This window comes from Lagopus leucura, unplaced genomic scaffold (assembly GCF_019238085.1).
Source record: "Lagopus leucura isolate 7727_CA_CO unplaced genomic scaffold, USGS_WTPT01 Super-Scaffold_100035, whole genome shotgun sequence".
Classification (NCBI taxonomy): Eukaryota; Metazoa; Chordata; class Aves; order Galliformes; family Phasianidae; genus Lagopus; species Lagopus leucura.
This window is the reverse complement of record NW_024962284.1, coordinates 1104635-1115420: the sequence shown is the minus strand read 5'-3', so window position 1 is coordinate 1115420 and position 10786 is coordinate 1104635. Positions and strand designations below refer to the sequence as shown.

The 10786-nt window shown below is 49.9% G+C and overlaps 1 protein-coding gene across 1 annotated transcript; it reads left to right on the top strand.

Annotated features, from left to right (window-relative positions):
* The first annotated feature begins 5332 nt into the window (after positions 1-5332).
* Positions 5333-8793, top strand: DBX1 (developing brain homeobox 1). The gene is given in 5 exon segments (XM_042882740.1): positions 5333-5696; positions 5921-6022; positions 7261-7463; positions 7565-7747; positions 7749-8793. Coding segments are annotated over 5 exon segments (1026 nt in total). The 5' UTR covers positions 5333-5347; the 3' UTR covers positions 7938-8793.
* Positions 8794-10786: the final 1993 nt, after the last annotated feature.

Genomic DNA, 10786 nt, shown 5'->3' with positions numbered 1-10786 from the left:
GTGTACAGGCATTGAAGATGGGCACCCATTAGGGCCCGACCAATCAGGGTTCCCTTGTCCTTCACTTCAGGTGTTCTCTTCCTGGCCTGTGGTTCTACTCCAGGGCTTCCATTACTGCCACCAGCCTCAAAGTGTGATGAGTTGAAGATCACCTCCCCCCAGCACAAGCTTTGCCCCTGACTTCAGCTCTGACAGAGTGAATGACGTTCTCAGGCTAAAGCCATGGGGAAAAGCTTTTCTAAAATTGCCTTTACATATTCGTCCTCTCCTTACTCCACGACACTTCCATTTGCTTCCAGAAAGCTGAAAACATCAGTGGAGGACTGATGGGACGTGTATTTCCCCAACCTGATGGCTGGTGGAAAACAAAGGTGGTATCTCTTCCTGCCTTGTCTGATAGTAGCACCATTCTCTGAGAAGGAACACTTCCTACAGGCTAAACTCCCATCTGAAGTGTCCAGTATTTGTATGTCAAAGAAATCTTACAAGTGCATGTGAGATCGGAACCTGACAAACTTTTCCTGGTGATAAAATAGAGATAAAAAAGAGAGACCTTCATCTCCAAATACAGGGAAGCCACAACATCTGCAAAGCAAAGCCCAGAAGAATGGCAGCCCTGCTCCGATTTCTGCAGTAAGCCAAGTGTTTCCTAAAGAGAACAACTCTTACTCATGCTCTGCAAGGAACTGATGGCTCTGAATCCAGAGATCTGGACTTGGATCACGTTGCAAGGCCCGAAGAGATGTCAGTGGTACAAAAGACTACAAAGCTATTCATTCCTCAGCCACAACTATTCCATTCTCCATGGTTTTCTCTGTCTGAAACATCTCAAATCAGCAAAAAGCAGCCCACAAGGACAAACAGAAACACGGCTGCCTACTTTCATCTGCCTTTCCGATTTACACAAAGGAACTTAGAGCAGAATGCATGGACAGCTTTCTGATTCATTTCTCATCAGCTCTATGAAATGAAACCCCCTGCAGGACAAAGTTTCTCATCTCTCTTCTTCAGTCAAAGTTCCAGAAATAAAATATGTTCTATATTGCTTTTCCAGAAAGGCCAGCACATGTAGTCTCCTCCTCCATGGATGTACCACAGTTTGCCAGACACCTGTGGATGAGTACAGCAGTGGTAAGGCTGGTCCTGGAGCCATTCTAGCTGGTTCTGGAGAGATTTGCCACTGCCACTGGCAAAGGATCACCACTTCGTGTTGCAATCAGTTAGTAGGAGTAGAGTTGAAATCTGATTTGGGGTGGGAGGAATCCTTTAATTCTCTGCACTGACTTCAGTGGAAGAGAAATACATGTTGGAGAAAGTAAGAAGGAAGGTACTGCTTCTGTGTGATTCTGTGCTTCCCCTTGTCCTCGAAGAAATGAGGGCAAAGAAAAAGGCACTGTGTTGCGCTCCGCAAACCCCAGCTCTGTGAAAGAAGCTGGCTTTAGGGAGGTTGTGTGTTTGTTTGTTTATTAGCCAGACCAGTGGAGAAGAAAGAAGGAGGATTATTCAAGCCTGGAATATTGCTATTTTAAAACAAGAGTGCAGGTTGGGGAACGGATAAAAGAATGAGGTGGGCAAAAATTATCACACCTGCAAGAAAGGGTGCCAAGTAAACAGGCTAGGGAGGAGTTAGCAAAGTGTAAGCAAGACACAGGGACTAAATTAAAGTTAATTACTTCTGACAAGATGGGATCATCTGGTTGCATTTCAGGCCCTGCGCTCTCTGGGCTGGCCAGGATGAATGGCGAGGGAGAAGAAAGTAACTCTCTCCTCCAGGTCCCTCTGCCAAGTCTGGGCCGCGCGCTCTGTCCAAGATCCCTCTTTCTTTGCGCAGAGAGAGAGAGGGGGAGAGGAGAGAGAAACACAGTTAACCACCTGTCAGGGCTGAGGACACAATAAGGCAGCCCCCAAAAGAGCTTTTCATGCATGCGTAATATATTTGTTCAGCTATTCACTTAATGAAGCTGATAAATGTGATGCGAAACAATGGTCAAGTTAATCTATTTAGTAAAATGTTTTGAGACTCTCAGGCGATGTTAAGGAGGGTAGTGTGTTCGGGGACATTTTCATTTCAATACTCTCATCTCTCCCCTCTTAGGGGGGTTCGAGCAACCTATGTGAATATAATTTCTTATAAATGTGTCTTTAATGGGTTTAATTCACCCTTGCCAGCTGTTTTTTTAGCTATTTTGTAAGAGCAAAACAAACGTGCCAGGCTTGGAAAGCTAGTTAAAATTAGTTTCGGTCACTGGGGCCAAGCTATATTTCCTGCAAACCATCTGCTTGATTGGCACAATAGAAGGATTTTCAAGAAAAAAAAAAGAACAAAAAAAAAAAGGCGGGGGGGGGGGGGGGGGGGAAGGAAGGGGGGGGTGTTGGATCTAGAAAAGCTTTGAGCGAGCCACCAGTTTCTGTTCCTTGTGCTGAATTCTAAAGGTGCAGCCTTAGGTGTCGCAGCGCAGCCCTGTCGAGGCTCCCGGCCGCTCCCGGTGCTCGGAGCAGCGCAGAGCCCAGGTTCTTCGCTTCGTCCCTCCCGGCTCGGGTCGGCCCCGCGTCGCCTCCAGCACTCCGGGAGCCGGGCCCGGCGCTCCGTGTCCTCGCTGGAAGCGGAGGCTCTCCCAATTTCATGCGGATTACCAACCCCGGCCCGGGACACACGCAGGCTGCCGCCGCCCCTCGGCCCCACCGCCGACGTTCGTCCTTTTTTTTTTATTTTTTTTTTTTTTTTCCCCTCTTTTTTTCGCCTAAGAAAGCGAGTGACTTTTAAGAAATAAATTTGAAGATAACGACATTAAAATGAATGGCAGGAAGCACAAAACCGCATGAGCATAGGTCAAACGGCATTAGTCACAGGTTTTATCCCGAGACATTAGAATTCCCTTCTCTTAAGTGATCACCGCCTTTGAAAAGAAACTTCCAAAAGAGATCGCTGAAAATGAGATCCTTTCGTCTGATTTCTTGGTTCCTCGCGGCCTCTCGTCCCTTTCAATAGACCTCTGGTCCCTTTTGCCGTGGTGCTTAAGGAATTCTTTACGAGTGTGCTCAGACGCATCGCGAGGAACCGGGTCCACGTGTGCCCCAGCGTGCGCCTGACCCAGCGCAACCCAGCGTGTCAGAGCCCCTTCTTGAGGCAGGCGAAATGCGCAGCAGCCGGTGCACAGCGAGGCGAAACAGCCCCGATGTATCGGCAAAAAAAGAAAAAGAAAAAAATAAAAGGAGAAAACCATCTCAGAGGGCCCCGTATGACTGTAAAGCACTGAGAGGAGCCGGCCCCGCCCGGCTGGGAAGGGCAGAGCGGGGAGAGAAGGGCCAAAGGGAGGAAGAGGGAGGGGACGGACAGCGCGTTACTTGTATGGGGAAAGCCCCGCTCGCTTTTTTTCCCATTGACTCTCGTTCCACACCTGGAACGGACTGGATAGAGCTGAAATAACCCGGGAGGGGGGCAAGAGGGAGGCTGAAAGCGGGAGAGACGCGGCAGTCCATGCCTCCCCCCCCCCCCCATACCCAGCTATTAGCCGGGCAGGTGCTGGGGTCCCGCCGCGCTGCCCTCGCCCTTTACCTGCTTAGCGCCGAGATTAACAAACCCGGGGAGGTTTCATCAACAGCGGGGCCGCCAGCCCCCCGCCTCCCTCCCTCCCTCCCTCCGCAGATGCCCGGAGATGTGTCAGCATCGCTCGAGCTCGGGGGCCGATTCCATCCTCTGGTAAATAACTTTTTGATTTGAATCGAGGGAGAGGTTTAACAGACTTTCTTTCTTCCTTAATGTGATATAAATCGCAGATGCACTTTTCTTGAATGGTTAAAGCATCGACATGGAGATCACCGGCACAAAACGGGCGGACAAAAAGCATCGGGAGAAATAAAGCTGGTTAATAAGATTTTTGAGAAAGCTTTGTGTTAAAAAGTAAAAAGGGAAAACAGCTGAAGGTGACAGTTAGTTCATGGTTAATAGGATCAAGGCTGCATGGCTGAGCTGCACACTTCTGCTCGCTAAGGTTCAGCCCCACCAAAGGGCTGAATGGGGTGCTTTTAAAACATAGGACATTTAACACATCTGTTATATTCTTTAACACAGAAATCAGGTGTGGGGCGCTCTCAATACTCGCTTTCATCCCCCGGCTCCAAAGGAAACTAAATACCCTCGCGCCCGTTTCCATCTCTGCCTCTAAAAACGAACCCAATCCGCCAGAAAATAACGCGATTTCGCGTTTTTCTGCTGCCGATGCCCCGCGGCGGGCCGGTCCCGCACACATTGGGGAAACTCGGCTGCCGGTGCGCGCAGAGCCGGCCCAGCTCGGGCCGATTTACTTCCTAAACACCGCAGCATTCCCTTCGTTTTCACGGTCGGGGAGAGCTCTTACCACTCTTCTTAGTACGCGTGAGATTAAGAGGACAGACATATTGAGAACCTGCGGTGGCTGCTCTGCTCCTACTGCGCTCTTAACATCTTTGCTATTTTCAGCGCTCCCGTTTTCTTGGAGCGAGTTCTGACTCTGAGCCCGAGCACCTGAGCAGGACCCTCATGAGTGTCAGACCCCTGAAAGTAGAAGTGAAAGCTGCAGATCCATTTTATAGCCGACTTCAAACGCGTGGATAGGAGAAAATAGCCAACATCACGTCAAAAACACCATGCCAACACCAACACCATGCCAACACCACGCCAACACCATGCCCGAAGCACTGCAAGCACGGAGCAGAACACATCTGAACCACGCTCAGAACATTTCCTTCCTCCCTCCGTAGTTTAATGCTGTGTTTTTCCCATTTTTGTTTTATGCAACCAAAAAAAAAAAAAAAAAAAAAAAAAAAAAAAGTGCTTTTCTGTCGGTTTTGATGAATATTTATTGATTTATTTCCTAACCTCAGCGGGGGAGAGGCAAATAAATTTAGTGCTTTCTTTAAATAATTCCCTTTCTATGAGGCAAGATGTCACTGGAAACTTTTAAATAGGCATTTAATTAGCCTGTGTGTGTTGCCTCGGAACAAAACCCTGCTGGGAGCCTTTGGAGCGACGTATTCCAAAGAGGCGGTCAATATGCAAAATTGATGACTACACTTTCTTTGTGGCGCGGCCATTGTGCGCGGGGTGCTTATGAAGCCTAATCCAATCATAAATTGCAGCCCCGAACCAATGGGCAGCCCCGGAGCGGCCGCTGAATGAAGCCCGAGTGGAGAACTTTGTTGAACCCCATTGTTGGGGCTGTCACCGCTGAAAGAGCCCGAGCGGGACTGGCCACTATAAAACCCCGCATCCAGGAGGAAGGGCACAGAGAACCCTGCCCGGCTCGCCAGTGGGATCTTTATTCACGGACAGTCAGACAGGCGGAGGGACGGACGGACGGCCCATGCGATGATGTTCCCCAGCCTCATCGCTCCGCCGGCCGTCTACCCGAGCCTGCTGCGGCCCACTCCCACCCTCACCTTGCCGCAGTCGCTGCAGTCCGCCTTCTCCAGCCACTCCAGCTTCCTGGTGGAGGACCTGATCCGGATCAGCCGGCCCGGCGCCTACCCTCCCCGCAGCGCTCCCCCGCCCAGCAGCATGTCACCCCCGGCCTCGGCACCCAGGACGGACTCGGGGACACCGGAGCTGCCCGGTTGCACGGCGGCCAGGAGGATCTGCTCGCCCCAAAGCTCCGGCAGTGACTCCACTTTCCTCAAGTTCGGGGTCAACGCCATTCTGTCCTCCGCCCCCCGCGCTGGTAAGCGGCTCCGCCGGGGGAAGAGAAGGGAGCGGGTGGGGGCAGGGAGGACCCTCCCGCCGCCGCCTACTTAAGGGGCTGGGCAGCGGCGGACCCCGAAGGAGCCGGGGTTTCTGCCCGGGAGGGAACGCGGCGCCAGGCGGCAGAGCGAGCCCAGCCCCGCCGAGCTCTCCCGGGTCGATCCTCTGCCAGCCCTCATGATTTCGTTCTATTTCTTCACTTAGAGTCCTCTCCTGCCCTGCTTCAAAGCGTCCCTCCAAAGACTTTCTCCTTTCCGTACTTTGAAGGATCCTTCCAGCCTTTCATCAGATCTTCCTATTTTCCAGGTAGGTCTAGAAAATCTCCTCCCTCTCCCCCCGGCTTCTGCGCTCTCTCCCCCCAACCGACGTTCCTCTGCCCACCATCCCGTTTCTTCACGCCCGCTCCCTCCCTCCCCGCCGTCGCCTTCAGCACCACTGGCGGAGCGGACAGCGCCCGCCGCGCCCGCGCAAAGCCGCGCGTTCCCGCGGGGCCGCACGTGCACCCGCCGCGCGTTCCTGGGCCTGGCGGCGGCCCTTACGAACATGCGGAGAACTTTCCCTTCTTCTTCTTCTTTTAAATCTAATTACACAAGCTATTAGTTTAAAAGAAAAAACGGGGAAAGAGAGAGAGGAAAAAATAACCCCAGCTCTTCCATTCATCCTCCGGATAATGGAATTTGCTCCCTTTCTCCGGGGTGTGAATAGCCTAACAAAAACAACTTGAGCTTTATAAATAGCTTTTCATGTCCATTTAATGAAAATGATTTGGGGAAAGAGACGATTGTGCCATCAGTATTCTCCCGAGGAGCCCGGCATGCCGTTGTGTTTAGTTTGAAAGTGTAAATCTCTTTTGTTCCAATAATATATGGCGTTAGCTGCTTGTCCTCAGTCTTTTTCTGTTAGTTCATTACTACACAATTACCATTCACGCTTCATTAGCATCTCTGTCTCTCTTGGGGAGGTTCTCCCCACCACCACACTTTTTTTTTTCTTTTCTTTTTTTTTTAAGAGGAAACTCTGCCCTTTTTATCATACAAATGCCACGGGGAGCCAGGCAGTGTGCTAATTAGCTGTTACTTTTCATGTCTCCGGATTGAATTCTCCAACTTGGGGGGAGGGAGAGAGATTAATATATTTAAAAAAAAAAAAAAAATGAATACTGATTGATCAAAACTGAGTCCAAAGGGGCTGGTTTTGTTCTGACCAGAAAAGTCCTCATTTTCATCTCAAGCATTAAGAAAATGCCTGAAATGATAAAAGCTTCTGAAAAAAAACCCACAACTGAGAGGGAAAGCTTTTCTCCCACACCTCCAACCCAGCCTGTGTGCCGCGCCTCGCCTTTTGAGGCCGGAGCCCTTTGAATCCCTCAACAAAACAGGCCACCATCGAGCCATTTCCCACGTTTGAGCTGATGGCCTTAATCCCAGTTATGGCCCGCTGAAAGGCAATGGCCATCTGAGCGTAAAATTCCCTTTGGGCCCCGGATCTGCGGGCGCTGGGTTGGCGGCCGTGGTCCCCGCTCAGCCCGTTCTCCTGCCCTGCAGCTGCCTCTGCCGTCGTGCCCATCCCTGGCACCTTCTCCTGGCCGCTGGCCGCCCGCGGTAAGCCTCGCCGTGGCATGCTGCGCCGTGCCGTCTTCTCCGATGTGCAGCGCAAGGCACTGGAGAAGATGTTCCAGAAGCAGAAATACATCAGCAAGCCCGACAGGAAGAAGCTGGCGGCCAAGCTGGGTCTCAAGGATTCACAGGTAAGACCTCCGTGCCCCTTCCTTGAGATGGGACTGAAGGCCTTCCCTGCTCCCCGTGTTACTGAGTTGAGTTGTTTCTGAGTTTCTTCCTCCACCCTCAGGTGAAAATCTGGTTCCAGAACAGAAGAATGAAGTGGAGGAACTCCAAAGAAAGAGAGCTCCTCTCCTCTGGTGGCTGCAGAGAGCAAACCCTACCCACCAAGTTCAACCCCCACCCAGACCTCAGCGACGTTGGCAAGAAGTGCTCAGGGGAGGAGGAGGAAGAGGAGGAAGGCCCCATGGCATGCCCCCCCCAGCCCCCGGCACCCGCTGCCCTACCACCCAGCCCCGCAGCACCTGCGGGACAGGTTGGGTCCCCAGACACCTCCCTCTCCATCCCACTCCAGCAGCCCCAGCAAACCCTCAGACTGCTCGGACTCAGAGGAAGAGGATGAGGAAGGGGAGGAAGAAGAAGAAGAGATAACAGTCTCTTAGGTTGCCCACCTGCTCCTACCGTCACATGGGAACATTGCAAAGGTGTACATAACAGAGGGCTATAAATTGAAGAGGTGATGTCCCACCTGCATGTCCACGTGCTTCTCCAGGGCAGTTTCCCTATCACATGGCCATAAGCATTCCTGCTCCAGGTATTCCTGATTTTTCTGTCCCACGAGAAGGCTTTCACACCCACGGTGTCTGTTGACCTCTTCAAAGCCATTCCTTTCTGCTTAACAACCAATATTTGCTCAATTAGCTGCATCAGCCTGAAAGCAAGGAGCAGACAGTACCGTCCTTTATAGCAGGGAAATATTTTTTCCAGAGACAAAACACCACCAATGCCAACAAATTGCAGCTGCTGTGGCCATTTTCCCACCTTCCAACTGAATTCCCAGCTACTACCAAGAGTTCAGAACCTGAGGATTGCTGTGATCTGGTGATCGTCTCATCCCAGGGCAAAGGATGTCCATGAGATGTGCAGACAAACCACTGCCCCCTCCTCACCCTCACCCTGCCACAGACCCACAGGAACCACCACAATCGCCTTCAGGTATAACAGTGTGCCTTGTGTAGTGGGGACCTTCTCTGTTGGTGTTTTTTAATTTAATTTACACATCCTTTCTCTAGACGCAGCACTGTCTAACTCACTTTTCTGCCCACAGGCCTGTGCTTGCTTTCCGCTTGGCTTCTGCTATGTGCTGTGGACAGAGGAAAGGGGATATGCCTCTTTGGTTTTGACTGAACTTTGCTGTCTTTGCACAGCTTATATGAACTGTACGCTATTTTGTACACTTACTCTGTATGGATGTTTTATACCAAGGTTATTGTGAATGACTGTAGCAATGGCTGAATAAGGTTTCCTTTTTTTTTTTTTCAATTAAATGATAGCTGAACTACAAACAAATGCAGCTGCTTAAACGTGTAACTTATAAAGAAACTTTTATGTTGTATTTTACCATGTACAGACTTTAAATATGTGTATATATAATAAAATGAATGACTACCAAATAAAAGAATGTAGATTTCCAAGCTCGGCCATTCAGCAATGCATGCATCCCATTTGCAGGTTGGTGTAGGTTGAGTCTGGGACCAAATAGGGAAACAAAATAAAACCATTTTTTAGCAACACTGCAGTAATTTGATAAGGTAAGGCAAACAAAGATAAGGGCCTGTTCTAAGAAAATAATGTTCATAAGACAAAGCTGAAGCAAGGCATCTGAACATCCCTTTGCTTAATTTTAATCAGCCACTGCAGTATGAACTACAGCACCTGCTGATTTCCAGTACTTGGGCTATTCACATAAATACATGCAAAAATAGCACAGAGATGGAGTCAGTGATCTAACAGTTAAGAAAAAAGAGAAAAGAAGAAAAAAAAAGGTGCTTTTAATTAAGGTCTGCAGAACTGGCTACCTTTGTACCTAAAAGATTGTGCAGCTTGGTGGCTCCATGGGCCCCAGCTCATAAGCTAGAGGTAGAAGAGGCAATGCTGGTTACTTATACTTACTTTACTACGCAATGGACCTTGCAAAGCCAAAAGAACTCACATCCAAGACTGACCTGTTTTCTGATGTAATATTAAAAGCCTGGGGCTGACAATAATCAAGATATACCACCTGGCCATGGTAAGCATCAGCTCAATTTTCCTTCCCCTTCTCATAGCTCCTCAGCACAAGCAAGCTATGTTTGCATTTTTTGTGATATTTTGAGGGGAAAGACCAAGAGAACACCGGCAAGATGAGGGGCTGAGCAGGACAGTATTTCTGGGGAAAAGAGAACAACATAAAACTCAGGTCAGACTCGGGAGCTCGCAGCCTCTGTGTGGCGATTCAGGCAGAACAGGGAGGCGATGAGGCTGGAGCAATGTCAGCTGTGCAGCAGCCAGGGCAGAGGAAGATGGTGGCTGCCCAGCACCAGACGATGCAGCAGGCAGCCCTTCCATTCCTACACACAGGCTGACAGTGCTGCAGCTCAGCACGGTCTCACTCCTGGCTGTGTTTCCCCTTCTCCCCCACTGAACACACTCTGGGCCAAAGTGATTGCTGTGAAACACAGAAGATTGCAGAAAATCGATCTGCTTTCTTGATTTGCTCTGATTTCAGCTGATCTAGCATCTGGTGCTGCCTCACCTGTGAATCAGACATAAAACGTCCAGCTTGGGTGGAAAAAGAGGGCTAAAAGAGCATCCCTTCTGCCAGCTAGTGCTACTCCACGACCTTCATTGTGCATCTTCAGGGCGGCTGCTTTTTTTGACCACAACTGAATCTGATATAAATGAATAAAATCCTTCAAACTCCAAAATAAAGGACTTTGAACGGGGGAAAAATTTCAGGGCTGTTTCTCAGCTGACGAGCCGAGGAGTGGAGCGTGAGCGCAGCCCGCTGGGCACATGAGGGCTGGCTGCCATGGGGCTCAGCATCCCTCTTTAAACACACACTCTGCAGACTGACTGCATAAAGTGATCCCAGGGAATTTCCCCTTCCAGTGCAGAAAAGAAGTCAGCGCTGATCCTGAGGCACCGAGAAATGATGTGACGAGGTGGAGCTGGGCAGGACATAAAGTAGGAATAAAATAGGATGTTGGAAACAGAATAAAGGTTAAGGGAGGAGTGAGATGAAGCAAAAAATATGTGAAGATTAACATACAAGAGAGCATGCATAAGAGAAAGAAAGAACATGGGGAAAGGGTGTGGGAGGTTGAAAAAGGGAAGAAAGAGGAGTTCCTGAGAGAGATTAAGCATTTTGGTGCCGGCCCAGTATTGATTCACTGTCCAAGGTCAGGACTGAAGTGCCTTAAGGGGCCAACCCTAAAACATGCAGTTCTCTGCATTACCAAATATGGAAACC